The sequence below is a fragment of the Macrobrachium nipponense genome, chromosome 23 (assembly GCF_015104395.2).
Source record: "Macrobrachium nipponense isolate FS-2020 chromosome 23, ASM1510439v2, whole genome shotgun sequence".
NCBI classification, from domain to species: Eukaryota; Metazoa; Arthropoda; class Malacostraca; order Decapoda; family Palaemonidae; genus Macrobrachium; species Macrobrachium nipponense.
Window position 1 is genome coordinate 10,072,388 of NC_061090.1, and position 19,130 is coordinate 10,091,517.

Consider the following 19,130-nt stretch of genomic DNA (forward strand, 5'->3'; position numbering starts at 1 on the left):
AACAATTTTCGGTTATAAGCGATATTTGCTTATCATCAAGCCGTCGGAACAGAACCCCCACCGATAACCGTGGACTGCCTTTAATGGTACTAGCCATTACAATTAAAACTAAAAATAAAGAATGTGGATTCCTGCATTGCAAGAATTTGAAAACAAATGTACAGTCTATAAAACAAATGTACACTCTCTAGAGACAGAAATAAGCTCTTATATACAGAATATATACCATAACAATTGGCTTGACAATGATATGACACCTGCATCTCCTTCCCTGTACATACTACCATGGATGGGCCCTGACAAATACAGGCAGTCCCTGATTATCGGTGGGGGTTCCATTCTCGGAGGGGTGCTGATAAGCAAAAACCGCCATTAACCAAAACTCTGAAATTTATGTCACCTGTTAGGTATGTTATGGTGCCATAAGGCTCCTTATGGTACCGATAACTGGAACTCTGCCCATTATGGCACAATAAATCTCCGATGTTATAACGCTACACAAGCGCCAAAAACTAGATCGCCGATAAAAGGGGGCTGCCTGTACCTCTGCATCTTGTCACCCTTCAGATGTCAACAAAACGCTTCTTTTTGGCTTGCCAAAATTGGTAGATTATTTAAGGATATATATTGGCATATTTACAATCTTAAGGAACAATACTCACACTCTCTTCACTTTGAACATTTAGCTCGTCCCTTGAAATAATCTCTCTAACATCAGAAAAGCTGAGGTTCAGGAATTCTTCAGACACGGACACTTCGACAAAGTGTTTTTGGAGGTAACGGTTAGTGGCCTCAACAAGCGACCAACAGGCTAATGTGTCTGCAAATGCTCTTATGCCTAAAACATTGTGAGGATGCAGTCTGTAAAAAGAAAGATGTTCACATAAAAACCCAAGTATCTTATATAATATCAAATCAACAGCCATGTTACTGCTCTTGTTATAAAATGTTGTTTTACACTGCTGCATAACATCCTTACATCCAGTTCCCAAAAATAAACGTACAAATTTACATCTTGTATTTACTGTACATTGGCTTTCTAAAATACTAGATCAGATTATACTACTTGAAACTTTACATAAATGTTTTTGAAGTATGTAATGTACCTTTATGATAATGTAATACCCACTACGTATATAGTATTGAGGCATTGGAAATATTAACAACTGGTTAAGTATTAATATATTAAAGTTTGTTTAAACATGATATTGTTATAATACAATAAAGTTTCATACATACTTACCTGGCAGATATATACATAGCTAAGACTCCGTCGTCCCCGACAGAAATTCAAATTTCGCGCCACTCGCTACAGGTAGGTCAGGTGATCTACCGGCTGCCCTGGGCGGCGGCAGGACTAGGAACCATTCCCGTTTTCTACTCATATATTTTCTCTTCCACCTGTCTCCTTGCGGGGAGGCTGGGTGGGCCCTAATCGTATATATCTGCCAGGTAAGTATGTATGAAACTTTATTGTATTATAACAATATCATTTTCATACAATCAACTTACCTGTCAGATATATACATAGCTGATTGGCACCCTTCGGTGGAGGGTAAGAGACAGCTACTACTGGAATAGACAGGTAAACAACATCTGTTGTAGGTATAAATAAAAACCTTGGTTCCTACCTGATAGGTGGTAGACTTCGTGGGTGTTTGCCCCGTAGTCTGCATCACCTCAAGAAACTTTAGCGAGATATGTGATCTATGGCCAAGAATTCTTGTGGAACTGCCGAAGGGGTCTTATCCACTTACTCGGCAGAGCCTGAAAGGACTTTGTCAATGGTGCTGATCCACTTATATGACAACACACCTTATTAAGGAGCACACAACCAATCGACCACCTGATCCTAACCACCATGTTAGTATTAAAAAATTGCTCCGAGTTATCCCCAAACTCTTCGCAACAACCGTAACTCAAACCAAATTGCACACGCACACAATAATTTTCCAAAAAAAAAAAATACTCATCTACTAAAAGATATCACAAGAGTTCCTTACTGAACGGAAGTGACTGGCCGCCTGTGCGGTATCTGCACTTGTTCAGCAGAAAGTCTAGAACATATCTATTAGACTTAAGTAGTAAAAATTAAGGATTGTTGTTAGCTCCTGTACCCAGGATTGTGCCCGCAGACACAAAAGGACCTAAGGAAAAACATTTTTCATAGGTCACACGCACGTCCTTCAAATAGTGAGAAGCAAACACAGAATTACATCTCCAATATGTCGCTTCCAAGATATTCTTAAGTGACATATTTCTCTGAAAAGAGAGAGACGTCGCCACTGCTCTCACTTCATGAGCTCTTACTCTCAGGAGTTTGAAAGAATCATCCGTGCAAGCCTTATGAGCGTCCGTAATTACGTTCCTGACAAAAAAGGCTAAAGCATTCTTAGACATAGGTCTTGATGGATCCTTCACCGAGCACCAAAGACCTTGTCTAGAACCTCCCAACTGTTTCTTTTTCTGTAAGTAAAACTTTAACGCCCTTACTGGGCAAAGAGACCTCTCCGGTTCCCTGCCGACGAGACCCGATAAGCCTTTTACCTCGAAGTTTCTCGGCCAGGGATTCGAAGGATTTTCATTCTTCGCCAAGAATAATTCCTTGAAGGAACAGATGGCTGAATCTATATTGAACCCGACTTTGTCACTAAGGGCGTGTGGCAGTTCACTAACTCTTTTTTCGCCGTCGCCAGTGACAAAAGAAATAAACATTTTCTCGTTATATCACGAACGAGGCCAAATGTAGGGTTCAAATCTCTCTGAAGACAAGAACTTAAGACTACGTCTAGATTCCAGTTAGGGGGAGAAGTAATCTTAGACTTCTTGGTCTCAAAAGACCTAATCAGATCATGTAGATCTTTATCGTTTCCCAAATCTAGGCCTCTATTCCTAAAGACGGCCGATAGCATACTCCTATAGCCCTTTATCGTGGCTACGGAGAGACGCGATTCTTCTCTCAAAAATAACAGAAAATCAGCTATTTCTGTTACAGAGGTACTGGAGGAGGACAACTTCTTCGACTTACACCACCTTCTAAAAACTTCCCACTTGGATTGGTAAACCCGGATAGTGGAAGTTCTCCGGGCTCTAGCGATCGAGCTTGCTGCTTTGCTAGAAAAGCCTCTCGCTCTGACAAGTCTTTCGATAGTCGAAAGGCAGTCAGAGCGAGAGCGGGGAGGTTTTGATGAAACCTCTCGAAGTGTGGTTGTCTGAGAAGATCCTTCCTTTGTGGAAGGGATCTGGGGAAGTCTACTATCCACTCCAGCACCTCTGGGAACCACTCTTGAGCTGGCCAAAAGGGGGCTATCAGGGTCATTCTTGTCCCTTTGAAGTCACAAACGTTCCTGAGCACTTGCCCCAGAATCTTGAATGGGGGAAATGCGTAAACGTCTACCTGAGACCAATCTAGCAGGAAGGCGTCTACTGCTAGAGCTCTGGGGTCTTCCACTACTGAACAGAAGACTTCCAGTCTCTTCGAGAGGAACGTGGCAAAGAGGTCGACATGAGGAGTCCCCCAAAGAGACCAGAGATTCCGGCAAACGTCTGAGTGGAGGGGTCCATTCGGTATGAAGGACCTGGTTCCTCCTGCTCAGCCTGTCCGCTCTCACGTTCCTTACTCCCTGAACGAACCTCGTCAATAGAGAGATGTTCCTTTGCGATGTCCACAACAGCAGGTCTCTTGCGAGTTCGTAAGGGCATACGAGTGAGTACCTCCTTGCTTCGAATGTATGCAAGGGCGGTTGTATTGTCCGCATTCACTTGTACTATTTTGTTGCTCACTAACGGTTCGAAGCTCTTTAGAGCTAGGTGTACAGCAAACAGCTCTTTGCAGTTTATGTGCCAGGACACTTGAAGAGCATTCCAAGTGCCTGACACCTCTCTCTTTCCCAAGGTTGCTCCCCAACCTTTTTCCGACGCGTCGGAAAACAATACAAGGTTTGGGCTCTGTATTTCCAGGGAAGTACCCTTGTTTTCCCTCAGTGGGAGTAACCACCATTCTAAATGGCGTTTCATCAGAACTGGAATGGGAAAACTGTCCGAGAGAAGTCCTGTCTTCATGTTCCACGATCTTCTGAGGAAGAACTGAAGAGGACGGAGATGAAGTCTTCCTAGAGGAAAGAACTGTTCGAGCGAGGAAAGGGTCCCTAATAGGCTCAACCATTCCCTCGCCGAAGTACGTTCCTTCCTTAGGAAGAGAGAGACTTTTCTAAACCTCTCGTTAGTCTCTCTTGAGAAGGAAATACTCGAAAACCCCGAGAATCCACCCGAATCCCCAGATAGACCAAGTTCTGGCTGGGGATCAGTTGGGACTTCTCGAGGTTCACGAGTAATCCTAAGGTCTTTATCAGGTTTAGTGTCACAGTCAGGTCCTCCAAACACTGTTTCTCTGACTTTGCTCTGATAAGCCAGTCGTCTAGGTACAGAGATATACTGATTCCTTTCAGATGAAGCCATCTCGCCACATTTTTCATAAGGCTCGTGAAAACCTGAGGCGCCGTAGACAGGCCGAAACACAAGGCTCTGAATTGGAAGATCCTTCCCCCCGTCATGAAACGGAGGTACTTCTTCGACGAAGGATGGATCGGGACGTGAAAATAGGCGTCCTGGAGATCCAGAGACACCATCCAATCCCCTTGGCGAAGAGCCGCAAAGGCTGAAGCAGAGGTTTCCATGGAGAACTACTGTTTCTGAACAAACTTGTTCAGAGCGCTGACATCCAGAACTGGTCTCCAGCCCCCCGAGGCTTTCGCAACCAAGAAAAGACGATTGTAAAACCCTGGGGAGCTTTGATCCAGCACTAGTTCTATAGCTCTCTTGTCCCACACCTCTGATCCACCATTTGTTGAAGAGTATCTTTCAACACAGGGTCCTTGTAATTGGCGGACAATTCCCGCGGAGTTGACGTCAGGGGAGGATTGTCCCAGGAAAGGAATGAGGTATCCCTTCTGAAGCACAGACATCGACCAAGCGTCTGTGTCTATGAGAGTCCAGGCTTCCGCAAATCCCCGGAGCCTGGCACCTACTGGTGTTTGGAGGAGCGCCACTTCACTTTCCCCTTTTAAAGGGACGGAACGAGGCTCTACCTCTCTTCTCGGTCGTTTTCCTTTTAGCGGTAACTCTAGCGGGAGGGCCTCCTCGAAAGGGCCGAACAGGAGTAGACACACCTTTCTTTTCTCCCACCATCACTGGTCTCTTCTTCCTGGAAGATTGCAGGAGAAGATCCTGTGTTGCTTTCTCCGTCAGAGATCGGGAAAATATCCCTCACCAACTGTGAAGGGAACAGAAAGTCAGACCTAGGGGCGAATAACAAGGCTGCTCTTTGCGAATGGGATACTGCTTTCGTCAAGAAAGCGCTAAAAACAGATCTCTTCTTCAAGAGACCTGCTCCAAATAAGGAAGAAACTTCCCCTGAGCCGTCCTGTACCGCCTTGTCAATACAGGACAAAATTGCAAGGAGTACGTCCGGATCTAGCCCTTCAGGGGCATGAGCCTTCTTGGACATCACCCCAAGGGACAATCTAGGAAGTTGAAGACTTCTAGAATGTGAAAAAGTCCCTTGAGGAGATGATCCAACTTCTGAAAGACCCCAAGTAATCTTCGCAGTATGAAGGCTTATGTCTCCTGGATGCATCTACCAAACTGGAAAAGTCAGCTTCAGCCGAAGCTGGGAGAGTGAGACCCATATTCTCCCCAGTCTGGTACCAAATCCCTCTCTTGCCCGTAAGTCTAGCGGGAGGCATGCAAAACACTGTCCTTACTAGCTCTTTCTTGGTTAGCATCCAGCTATCCAGAGACTGAAGAGCTCTCTTCATAGAAATCGTCGGTCTCATCTTCAAGAAAGCCGACGACTTCAGCGTCTTAGAGCAAGAGAAAAGAGAACGAGGCGAAGGAGGAGCGGCAGGGATCAAAGCATCTCCGTATTCCTGGAGGAGGAGAGCTGTCAAAACTTTGTAGTTAGACAGCCCTTCTCTGCCGTGAGTCTCGTCCTCTGAGTCCTCTTCTAAAATCGGATCAGAAGGAGAAGCCACTTCCCGTTCCGGGTCTTCCTGTCCAAAAACTCTCTCTACGGGAGACAAACTCCTAATAGGAGAGGGGCTAAGAGAGTGTATAGAGCTCCTATGCTTGGCTGGCTCCTCGTACTTGGCTGGCTCCTCGCGCTTGCTGGCTCGCGCTTGGCTGGCGCCTCGCGCTTGGCTGGCGCCTCGCGTTTGGCTGGCGCCTCACGCCTGGCTGTTGCCTCGCGCCTGGCAGGATCCTCGCGCCTGGCTGGCGCCTCGCGCCGGCTCGCCTCGCCTGGCTGACTCCTCGCGCTTGGCTGACTCCTCGCGCTTGGCTGGCGCCTCGCGCCTCTCTAAACTCTCGCGCCTGACTGACGCCTCGCGCCTTTCTGGTGCCACATCCTTGTATGTATGATGCTTGTCTGGCGCCTCGCGCTTGGCTGAATCCTCACGCCTGGTTGTTACCTCGCGCTCGGCTGAAGCTGCTGGTCTGGCAGACGTATCCCATCTGGGAATATCCTCGCGCCTGTAAAGCGTTTCTCGCTTGCCTGACGCTCTAATCCTAGAAGACGCTTCTCGTCTGTAGGAAGCCTCGCGCTTGACTGGCGCGTCGCGCTTGTCTGGCGAATCAAAATCGTCCAAAGAGTCTCTATCCGAGTAGATCTCAAACGACTCACGTCCCACAGGAGCCTCACTCCTGGCGGGAGAAGGAAGACGAGTCTTCTTGACCGGAAGTCTCACGTCTTTCTTACGAGGGGGATCCTTCGAAAGGACTCCTACCAAGGCGGATAACTGTTCCTGCACCGCCAAAATGATCCTCTTGGAAGCCTCTCCTGCGTCTTCTTGAACGGGAGAGGGAGACCTCGAAGGAGTTTTGCCCACATCATGGGACATCAAAACCCTCTTAGCCTTCTTGATGGAAGGAGGCGCTTCTTCCGAAAAGCGTTCTGGGCTAGAATCCAACACAGGATCTCTCCAGTGCCTTTTCAGGGGCCTGGACAAGTCCGAATCCTTCCACCCTCGTTTAGGAGAGGGAGAAGCGGACGAAGAGAAGCACTCTCTGAGGACGCTTTTCCTATAGCGGTCCTGAGCAGTCTGTCTATTTACAGAGCCTGCTGAAGGGACGCCTGACCGGGGGGAATTCTCCACAACCTCCGTACGGCTTTCGACTTTCCTTCTCCTCTGGGCTTGGGAGCTTGGAAGAGGTCTAGGCCTGGGAGCGTCGCAGAGACGGTCAGACGCCCCCTCCACAACACTGGGGACACTCACTTCACTATAATCACTTTCACAGTCCTTACCTTTCATGGTAGCCATTTTGGATCTCATCCTGTGAAGAGTAGCTTTCAGTTCAGCAATTTCCGAGGCCGAATCTGAATGTAAAGCCAGTGAGGGCCCTGATACAGAATTAGAATCATAAATAAGAGAAGAGTTAGAATCATCCAAAGGCTCAATAGGCCTTGTACTACTACCCGCAATCTTAGATGCAGCCCTTCTGACTCTATCCCTTTCTAACTTCTTCAAGTAAGAAGTTAGAGTCTTCCATTCCTCAACATTCAACCTCTCACACTCATGACAGGTGTTAGAAATAGAACAATCAAAACCCTTACATTTGCGACATACAGTGTGAGGATCAACCGAAGCTTTCGGTATCCTCACCTTGCAGCCTACATTCACACACATTCTCACACAACCACTTGAATCAGACATTCTTGAAGAAAAATCAAAAGCAAGTCCAAATCCAGTCCACAGTAGCGAATGCCAAAACAACGATCCAGGTACGTCACCAAAAGTCCACAAAAAGATGATCAATTGTCTAGAAAAGCGAATTCCAGTCAAGAGGTGGCAGCAACGATGTTGATACCACCGGCGACAGAAAATATATGAGTAGAAAACGGGAATGGTTCCTAGTCCTGCCGCCCAGGGCAGGCCGGTAGATCACCTGACCTACCTGTAGCGAGTGGCGCGAAATTTGAATTTCTGTCGGGGACGACGGAGTCTTAGCTATGTATATATCTGACAGGTAAGTTGATTGTATGAAAAAAGTTCTTACAGCAGCTTTTCTGGACCACAGTATTAGTATGGTAAGAAACTGAATACGTACTGTTTCTCTACTTAAGGAACCAAAACACTGAATTTTGAAGTTTTACCTGGTGTATAACACTTTTGCCTACATGTCTGAAGTGACACACATTTATTGAACTCATACAAGTCTACCACTCATCTGAATAATACATATCTTTAATAATGATTAAGCTAATATTTACTTATTTTCTTTTATCTAATTGACAGGGATAGTTTTACATAAAAAAATCACATCTTGGAATGAATGTCATATTCTTCATTCTGCGGGTTAATATTCACCATCAAAGAATGACAAACTTTCCCTTACTTAAATATGACTTGGTAATGAACTCAAAACCTCTTCACAAAAGAAAACTAGAAATTAACAAAAATTATACTAAAGAATCACAACTGTTCAATCCATATGCAATAAACTCATGATGATGTTGACAAATTTACATTGCACGTGTTAAGACAATAGTCAATTGTATTAAATTATTTTGTCTTTAAAATTCTTCACTATCTGAATCACTCAGCCAAGCTACTGACCTATCCACACTGGTTTTACTTTCTTCACCTTCCTCAACTGAAAACAAGGACTTTATGTCTTGTCTTTTGGTTGGGAAAATTCTTTGCCATAACTATTTTTGTACCCTGATGCCCACTTTCACTGATTTTTGCATAGTGAACAACTAAAACATTCAAAGGTAATGTTGTTTACAAATCACTGCTGTACAGAATGACACTTAGATGCAAATGATACAGGGAAATCAGCTCTGAGACCAAGAAGGAGGGCATACAAAGGAAAAGTGTAAATCCTTGGATTTTTCTGACTGAAATTTTTCCCATGGAGTATAACTGAATTTTGCATACAAATTAGGATTACTGTGAGTGTCTTTACTTTCCATTCATTAATTAACTCTGACATCATTCCACTTTTTTCTCATAATTGCTTCAGTAACTAACACATCTGTCTGTCAGCCAGCAGACAAACAAATGAAACATGTTGTTGTCATAAATTTTAACTGGGTGAGAATTTAATTTTGATGACACTTATAAAAAGAGAAGTTGTCCTCACCTGTGTTTAAGGAAATCTGCACATGCTTCTCTCACTTTTGCCAACTGTAGAAAAGATGCCCCCACCAGTAAGCTCTGGACATTTGCACCATCAATTTTTACTTTTCCAGAATATGCAAAATTAATAAGGGACTCAAGAGCACTGTAAAAGAAAACATGAAAATATATAATATAGCAGTATAATAAATCCGCTCTCTACAAGTTTAGTAGTTAAATCCCATACAGTATAAAATATTTTGCAGTTCTAAAATTATACATATAGGCAAATTTCTCTTCTTTATAAAGACATTTTACTTGCTGGTAACAGGCAAAGTACCTACTCTGTACAGTCCTAAAGACTGACACATTGCCAAACTAAAGATGTTTTTCAGCATAAAAGATAGAAAAAAGGGAAAAAAAATCTAGTGTTTAATCAACTTAAATAATGCACTATACACCACTGTGAAATGCCCACGCAAAGAAATTCTAGTAACGTCCAAAGATCATATTATCTATATGAAAAATCTGATAAAACATTTTGACATGGGGATACATTTCCTTTATAATGATGTCTATACTATACGCCAATAACTTGATTGGTAAAAGGCAAAAAAATTTTAAATTGAGATACAAATTTTATTTCACTGGGATTCTTTTGTAAACAATTCTTATTAAATTGGATTTTTTTTTTATATCTTATTAACACATGGGATGTGTGCAAAACAACTCTGCTATTCCATTGGCCTCTCAAGCTGTGACCTACTATTGCCATTTACACCTTAATCCTGAAGTCTGCCATAACTTTTGGTAATGGCGGGTTTCTTTCACAAAGTATAGATATTAACACAATGTTTACACCCTTTTTTCCTGCCTTGTAACCAGCATGAGATGGGAAGAGATGGTTTCATCAGATGACCTTATCACTCTGTTCTTATCTTTTGTTGCATGCCCTACACTTGGCCATGCAAAAAAGATGACTAAGAGACCAGATATTTAACAAATGTTACTACCTCATATCCACAAAGGGAACCAGAATGGCCTTCAGCTTGAAACTAATTTGAAGGAAAGTGATTCTTTACTCATTTTACATCAACTTACACCCTGCCTGCCTTGCCACTAAGTGTGACTGCAGATCTCACAAAACACTTCAATGTTTAAAATGAGCCTGAGATGTTAATCAACTGCTCTCACCGTTTTATGATGCAGATGCAACAATCTAAGATACCAATTTTTCCTTTCAAACTGGCTTAATAGCTGCTGTCATGTCATTAAATCAATTCACTAATTACTGTACTTTCATGTTATTTTCATGACTAAATACATTTTTTATGATAAAAAATGATTTACTAATTTTCAGATATTAGTATTAAAGTAAACACAGCAAACTATCAATATAGTGGTACCTCGTTTTTTGTACATAATCCATTCTGGAACCTCCTATGATACCTGAAACGTATGAAAACAGATTGGGATGTGCAAGTCTCCGTAGAGGTTCGGACATTCAGGGCACCTCGGTCAGACCGAAGTCCTGAACCAGCACTAGTCTTGGAAGCATGCCTCTTCAAACAAGTGGAGGGAGTGGTTAATGAGGTACCCACTCCTGTGGCTCCCAATCCTGAAGGACTAGTAGGGGCCTGCGAACCAGTATCTACACCCGCAGGTGAGGAAGAGTCAATGGGAGAACCCTCTGCTTCCTCTGAAGAGAGAAGCCGGTCCCCAGAAATTTTGTGTCGAGACATTTGAGGAAGGGGAGAGGTGACCATCTTCTTCCGAGAACGAGAGGCCATGGAGAAAGGAGGGCAGGAGGCAGCAGATGACGACAACGATGAGGAAGAAGATGGTGATGACACTGTGGGACATTGGGACATCGACTTCATTATCTTCTTCAGGATGGCAGCAAAGTCCTCCATCTAGGCCTGAGGGCAAGACAAATCAGGAGCAGGAGCCGCCTGGACAACCGGAGAGAGCAATTGCTGGGGGGGCAGGGAGAGGCTCCATCACCACAGGTGCATAGGCAGAAGGGGAGGAGCCCCCAGGAAAAGAGGAGACAGTGATGACAGTCGGGGGCACCACAAATCCAGGAGATGGAGAAGACATGACTCAAGGTACTGGGAGGTGAACCGTAGTGCCTGTCACCACTATGGGAGTGGTAGATGTAGGGTGGTGACAGAACCCTATATGCGGGACTTTGGCAAAGACCGCAGTGGTGACAGTGGTCTAGTGGGTGTCTCCAAATTGTGAGTCGTCACAGGGGCAGCCAGGTGGGATAACAAGACCTGCACTGACAGAGCCCCCACTAGGCCTAATGAACGCAATGCCGCTGCCAGATCCAAAGGCTGCTCCTCTATCACACCTGAAGAAGGGACAGTCTGGTTAGGGAGGGGGGCTCCTCATCCCCCCCCCCCCCACAAGTGAAGCTCAACTCCCTCGGAGCGACCCGAGGCCCCTGCACCGAGGTCACCATGAACCCATGCCTCCACTCCGTTCTCCCACGCATCACTCCATCCTCCTCGTTCGAAGAATCAGATGAAGAGGAGGCCACTTCCACAGAAGAGGGAGCATGATGGGGAAGCTTGCAGGGAGACAGAAAAAAGGATGAAGGGTTAGGCACTGAGGGAGTTGTCGGGGCCGTTGTAACCCTCTTAGTGCCCTTCCTCCCTGCAAACTTCACCCACTGCACAGGAGTCCAAGCATGACACCCATCACACATTAATTTGGGGTTGCAATCCTGCCCTCTGCAAGATGTACAGAGAACATGGAGATCAGCATCAACACTAGAATGCCAATTGCTACACTTCTTATCGCCCACACCAGAGCATACATACTTGGGAGGGGTGGGCTTAGAAGCCGGCACAGTAGATTCATGGATTTGCATGACTGAAACTCACAGACATCAACAGCAAAAATACAACAAATATTCGCCAAATCACAAAAGTAAGGAACTGTCTCACTGTGAAAGGAGAAAAGAGCTAGCGACAGTCGAGCTGAGAGCGATGTAAACATGCGTCTTCACTCGATGACAGCCGAAAGCAAAGTGGAGTACATATGCCCAGTTGGGAGGAGTTTTTCACATCCCGGCGGTCGTTTAAACTACCTTGTTATATAAAATCTAGTGGCCATTTACAGCTCTGCTGAAGGTATTCCTAAGGTAAAGGACAGATGGTATGTATGTTGTGTAGGAACAATTGGCGCTTCCATCTAGCTCATTTTCCAAAGTAGGAGAAAAATGACAAATTTGTAACTAATTTGTATTTTTCATAACTTACAAACCTGAGATCTTAACATTAGGATAAATACTCAGCGCCAGCTGGAAACCGGTAAAGTTTAAAATAATTGTGTAAGCAAGGGACTATTGGCATCTGTGCTGGTCACGAGAAATGTGGGGCCACCCACATACCCCTCATTAACTCATGACCCCGTTAGTTATTCTTCCAACCCAGGTTAGTTGATAGAGGGGTGGTTAGAGGTGGGCCTCTGTATGTTAAGACCTCAGGTTTGTAAGTTATGAAAAATACAAATTAGTTAAAAATTTGTCATTTGTTCATATACGAAACAAACCTTCGGTCTTAACATTAGGATAAACTTACTCTTGGTGGGAGGTAAGTACTATTAACCAACTGGGAGTTTGCCACCTTTGACCAGTTTTCTGAATTCCAGAATTCTACGAAACAACTGACCAGTATTTCCGAATCTAAGACATATGAATATCATAGTCAGACTTCTGGGTTTTTACACAATATCATAGTTCATTGCGTCCAAGGAAGATAATAAGATCTGTTCCCCTAACAAACCAATTCATCCATTCATGTAGGTTTGTTATCATTCCTCTCCCCCTTGCTAAAGAGAGGAATGTCCTGTTACTGATAGGTATCTTACTGATACAAACCCTAACAGTATGGCCACTTCACTCACCTGTACCTTGTCTGTTCCAGCTTATGATGGTACTCTCTTCTTACTGCCCTAAGTAAAGAAGGAGACAGAAATTTGAAAAGGAAAGAGGCCAGTTAACTCCTCCATTTCACATTCATACCATCATCTTAGACAAGATACCAAATGACCCGCCAGGGGTACTGGAGAGTTACACCTTTTGTTGAGCAGCCACCAAAGGACCCAAGGAAATTGAGTCCAAGGACCTCTGGGCAACGTTATATATATATATATATATATATATATATTATATATATATATATATATATATATATATATATATATATATTATATATATATATATATATATATATATAGGAAATTGAAAGTGGTTTTCATAACAAAGAACCCACTCTCAAATTTCAATGAACAGACAGACACCTTAAAATTGCTCAATTTTGAGCTACGATACAATCACAGACCAACCGTCACGATCATTTTAACAGATATGTTCTTAAATGCCAGAAGGCCCATATTCCTCTAATGACCTTCTCTTCTGTATAACCTCATTGGTACAACTTGTTTGTAACTTGACAAACAAGGAGTAGGCTTGACCGATCGCCTCTGTTTGGCCTGTTCCTTTACGTCTACTACTTTAATGTTCTAGGTGACATCGTTCTTTCTATAACCACAGAGTACTTTGACAAGTCAAACCAGCCCTGCTGAAGGTCCCTCACACATACTCACACCGTACTGAGCATGACTAAGAAATGTATCTGTCATCATGACCTGTGCGGCATTGACTCATTATCCCAGATTCCGGGGCAAATTGGAACTGATGTTCCAGACTACTTCTGAGTCTACATCAAAAACCCTGGTTATTGAGTACTCCCACTCTACCAAGGTCAGAGGAAGACCCCCCTTCCACGGCCAGTTTCCTGTAACGTGACTGATGTATGTGCCTGGTGGTAGTCCGTCAAGGCTACTCTGATACAGAGTATGTTTTCACTTATCGGATCGGAGTTCTTATGTGCCCCATCCAGTTCACTGCTCCTGATTCATCAGAAGATTAGTCAGTGTGAAGCGATATTCACATGCCCAAACACCAGTTCAATGTATATCACCATGCATGTCAACATGTAATTACAGAGATTCTTCCCTCTGTTCTGACAACCTCTCCACCAGATCATTGTCTACTGACCGAATGCCTTTAATGGACAGAAACGTCCACTATACAGGCAGTCACGGCCAGAGTCATTCTGTATATGTGAGCTAACGACCTTTGGAGTCGTGTTACGTCCGAGGTGACACTCTACACCCAAAAACTGAGAACTATTAGTTCGAAGGGGATACTGGTCAGCCTCAAGACCTTGAGATATTAATTCTACCTATCAGTGGTGCCTCTTCTCCACACGAACCTGGTAGCGATGATTGTGCTAGGATAAACTTTATGTCACTCATCCTGGGTCCTCCTTAATTACAGGAACCCATCCTTCCGTCCGGGACATGGCGGAACAGATAGAACCTAGAGTCTGCATAACCTCCAGGTTGTTCCCAGTATCGCAAATGGAATCCTCTCTGGACGAGTGGTTTGTGCACTCATCTGCCAAACCAGTGGTCCGAGGTCCTACTCCCATCTCAGCCAACGCGGAATCAGAGAACTTATTTCTGGTGAGAGAAAATAATTTATCTATATAGTGCAGTTCGGATCCTACAATTAGCTGCAGGTCCCGTTGCTAGGTGACCAATTGGTTCCTAGCCACGTAAAAAATATCCAATCCTTCAGGCCAGCCCTCAGCCCTAGGAGAGCTATTAAACAGCTCAGTGTTTTTGTAAAAACTAAGATCCCAACCATGAAACACCTTATGCGGTGACCTATTACAATATACGGGCATATGTTTAATATGCTACCCTCCAACCAGAAACCATCACAGTGCTATTCTTGAGTAACCTAGCCCAGAATTGTACCCGTCACTTCACCCTACCTCACTCTTGAAGAATGGAAAAATTATATTTTAATGATAAAATAAGGTTTCACATATACTTACCAAACAATTACACTAGCTGTACCCTTTCTTACCTGGCAGTTGAAAATTCAAATTTCTGGCAGCGGTAGCAGCACTGCCATTGTTTGTGTAGGTGATACAGATCCCGCCCACTTTCGGGAATACCTGGTACTGCTGAGCTTAGACTTCAATTCGTTGAGCCATCTGTGGGGAGGAGGGAGGGCTCTGATTATGTAATTGTTTGGTAAGTATATGTGAAACCTTATTTTATCATTAAAATATCATTTTCACATAAGTGACTTACCAAACAATTACACTAGCTAACTCCACATTACCTGGAAGGCGGGTATATGGACAGCTTTATGAACAAAAATGACAATTTGTCCAAAATTGCATTTTTCCTAACTATACAAACCTGAGGTCCTTTTACACATAGTCCCACCTCATGCCACCCCTCACTCTGCAGTTTTTGCTTGGGCCAAAAGCAAAAGTGATTTGTTTACCTCCCAGTCGCGCGCGCGCGCCTGTCGGACAAGCAGTTAACTACCGAACCCCTTGTTCGAAAGCTACGACCTATCCAGCTGCCGCTAGTACCTTCCTATTGTAAAAGGACCTCAGGTTTGTATAGTTAGGAAAAATGCAATTTTGGACAAATTGTCATTTGTTCCGACACGGCATACAAACCTTCGGTCCTTTTACAATAGGAAGACTCACTTCTTGGTGGGAGGAATCTGAGTCTTTTGTGAACAGACTGGTGTTCGCCCAACCTTGGAATGCCTCCCTGGTCGTAAGAGCGAGGGAGGGATCCAAGCCTCTGTCCGATTGATCGGGGTGTGCACCGCAGGATCAATGGTCAGACCTCTGGACCAAGTACTAAGAGAGAGGCAAGCGTATCTCTTCGTACCAGCAAACAAGAACAAGTTCCTATTTGCAAGAGGCAACATAAAGTTATGGTTTGTCTCTTGTTGGCATCCACTTCCCCCCCCTTGTAGGAGGAAGTGGTGGATATTCGCTCCCATCCCTAGTGAAAGGGATAGGATGGGGCTCTGTCGAGTAGCTCACCGGCATCTCGTCCTTATCCAGCAAGGTGATGACCATATCCCTCTACCCACAGGTAGAGGGGGAGAAAAAGATAGGAAAGAGAAGCCAGTCACTCTCTCATTCACTTATCTATTCTTACAGTCACACCAGGACTCGATGCTGTTCAGCCTGCTAGGGTCTGGGTTAGCTACACAACGTGTTGAGCAGCCACCACGGGTCCCAAGGAAAACGATCCAAGGACCTGTGGGCAATATCCAAAAGGTAGAAGGAGGTTCCAGTGGTCTGGTTGTACCAGACCCCTGCCTTCAGTACCTGCGCCACGGAGAAGTTCTTGTGTAACTCGAGGGAGTGTACTTCTAGGTCATCTTGGTGCTGACGAAGAGTCTTCAACACTCAGCCTGGGATGTCGAGTTTCTTCAGAAAGCGCGGTAGCGCTTTCACAGGACAAAGCAGCATCTCCTTCGCATCGAAGGCGGTGAAGTCCATTAGGGAGGGGATTGTGAAGGACTCTAACCGATCGTCAGGAACCGAAGGGTTCAGAGTCTTCGCTACGAATTCGGTACGAATCGAGCGTCACGAATCCCCATCCCCTGGATGCTGACTTCGCAGGAAAAGTCATGCAATTACCTCAGAGGAAAAGAAGGGAATGGTCGTATGACCTATCCCTCTTCTCGACTTCGGTGATGTCCTGTACCCATACTGGTCTATCCGTCTGCAGCGAAGTTGTTCTTCTCGGTAGTGGATAGGACACCGACACTCAATGGTGGGTGTCGATGGTATGGGTACTGTGACAAGCCGTTAGGACGAAGAAAAGACTGTTATGGAACAACCGAACTAAGTCCACAGCGAAGTTTGTAACAGACTTGGGCGCTCTGACAGCTGCCGACTGACTGCGTTCGGTAGGAGGCAAGTTGTCCAAGCACCCGAGCAAGTCACGTGACCTTCGCCTTAAAAGGGTTATGCCAAGAGACCTAAACAAATAATTTGTTCGTCACCTTTGATGCCAGAAGGCAAGGTGATGACTCTCTTAAGGCATGTGCCCAACAGGCGAAAGTCAATTGCCTTCTAGAGACCGAGGTCCCTGATGGCAAGATATCTCATAGTATAGTTGATTCTCGGCTAAGGAGAAACAACACTATGTGTCGTTGAAGACGAAGGTGTACAGAAAATGCAACCTACGTCTTCACAGCTGAACCGAGAGAAGGATTCTCAAGATTCTGAACCTGTGCTACAAAGACTGAGAACGCTAACCGCTATTCATTGCTGTCCGGTGAGGATCGTAGTTGCAATAAAAGCGGAGCGCTTTTCAGTAATGAGACAGGGAAATACTGCCTGAAGAACTGCTTCTCATGGGCTGAAACATTTGGAAGTAGAGCTGTCAGGTCGGAGAGTAGGCGATGTCTTCTGACATATCTGTTAATTCGGGCGAGCAATGAATAATTGCACACCTACGAATACGAGATATTTTGAAGACAAACTCAGATGTCTGCAAAATCATTCGCATTATCGCGGTGCGATGCAGCGGGTGACTAGTACAGACTTCTGTTACCGTGCGGTAAACAGAAAGATGAAAGAGTCCAAGAGATATCTCTGTTGAAAATTCTCGCAATGTCGAAGGCGATGAAATCGAGCGTCACAGCAGTAGATGGTCCTTCATTATTGCGAGAATCCCGTTAATCAGAGACCTAAGTCCATGATTGTTGGGCAGAGATACGGTTCGGTAGTCAATCAAACCAGGGGAGAGAGAGACGTAACCGACCGTGCATCTCCGAGACCTAGCTGATACTGAGCCGCTATCAGGCGTTTCAATACGCAGTAGCTCTCGGTGACTCGTCATCCTGAGTTGCCAGGTAATCCATTATTCCACGTAGGAATGCGTTCGGCTAGAACCATCGAGCATAAAGAATACGCTCGAGCAATTTATATTTAACCAAAACGGATTTCGGTAATACAAAAGCTGATTTGGTGTTGTCATGACAATACCAAGTATCTAAAATCGAAACTGATAACTGCTGGGAGGTTGCAGGCAACCCCGAGTTGCAGTTCAATTAAGATACAATTCGTCTCGGTCACAAACCGTAGAGTTAACTACGGTATGCGCCTACCCCCGGACAATTGAACTGTTAAAGAATCATGTCGTGAGGGTAATATACGTAGTATATTTGTAGTTCTGTACCACGACCTCCATCCTAAATTCTTTTCCTCTCGAGGAATGAGAATAAGGATTGGAGATCGACCGCCTTCATTCTCTAGTCAAGAGAGTGAAGGAGAAGTCTTTCCAAAGGAAAGCTTCAATGGTGAACAGAATACCGAAGACGATAGTTCAAGCCAAACTGGAAGTTCCCGTCCGTTCTTCTCTATTCCAGGTTAATCGCCTACTGTGAAGATATCTTCTTCTTTCCGCAGCAGTCTTCTTCCAAATGCTAGAAATTACAGGAATTCGAGCATAAGCGAGTTTCCCGATTATCGTGTAACAATTATCGGGGATTCTCGCTCACTTTGGACCGTGGTCTCGCCTAAGTGTTTGGAGATCGTAAAAAACTCGAACACTCTGAGTGCGCTAGAAATTCCGTAGAATTCTAAGCACTCTGCGAAACCCCCCACCGAATTCGTCAAACGATATCGGCTGGTGGTCCTCTCGATTCCCGTAGAAATCGAGAAAGGGGCAGGATCCCTCCTCAATGACCGGGGCTTACGTCAGGTAGGACCCGAAGGTCCCCCCGGTAGCGCAGCCCCTAACGTGGGATCTTACAGAGAAATCTCTGTAGGATCCCTCCCCTTTCCCTCGTAGCCGTAAGGAGAGAGGGAATGGGGGAGGAATTGGATACTGGCTCGCCTTCCCAGCGGAACTAGCAGTTGGAGAAGAAAAGGAGCCTGGGAAAACGTATCGTCAGGAGAAAACGTTTTCCCGAGGAGGGTTACGAACTCATACTGTAGGTAAGTGTCTGCCGCCACTGTGAACGTCGTCTGGGCGGTGGGCTGATCGACACCTGACAGGAGAGAAGCCGATACCGTCCTCCGACTCATTCCAGTCCTCGTCGAGGTCGAAACCTCAGGAGGACCGAAGGGGTATTCAAAATACGGTGTCCGAAGACAC

At 44.9% G+C, this 19,130-nt stretch overlaps 1 protein-coding gene across 1 annotated transcript in view; it reads left to right on the forward strand.

Moving 5' to 3' along the window:
• The first annotated feature begins 10,904 nt into the window (after positions 1–10,904).
• Positions 10,905–19,130, forward strand: part of LOC135195982 (kelch-like protein 18) — an 88,081-nt gene continuing 79,855 nt past the window's right edge. Inside the window, exon 1 of the mRNA XM_064222486.1 lies at positions 10,905–10,970. Coding sequence (XP_064078556.1) covers positions 10,905–10,970 — 66 coding nt within the window. The remainder of the gene's footprint in view (positions 10,971–19,130) is intronic.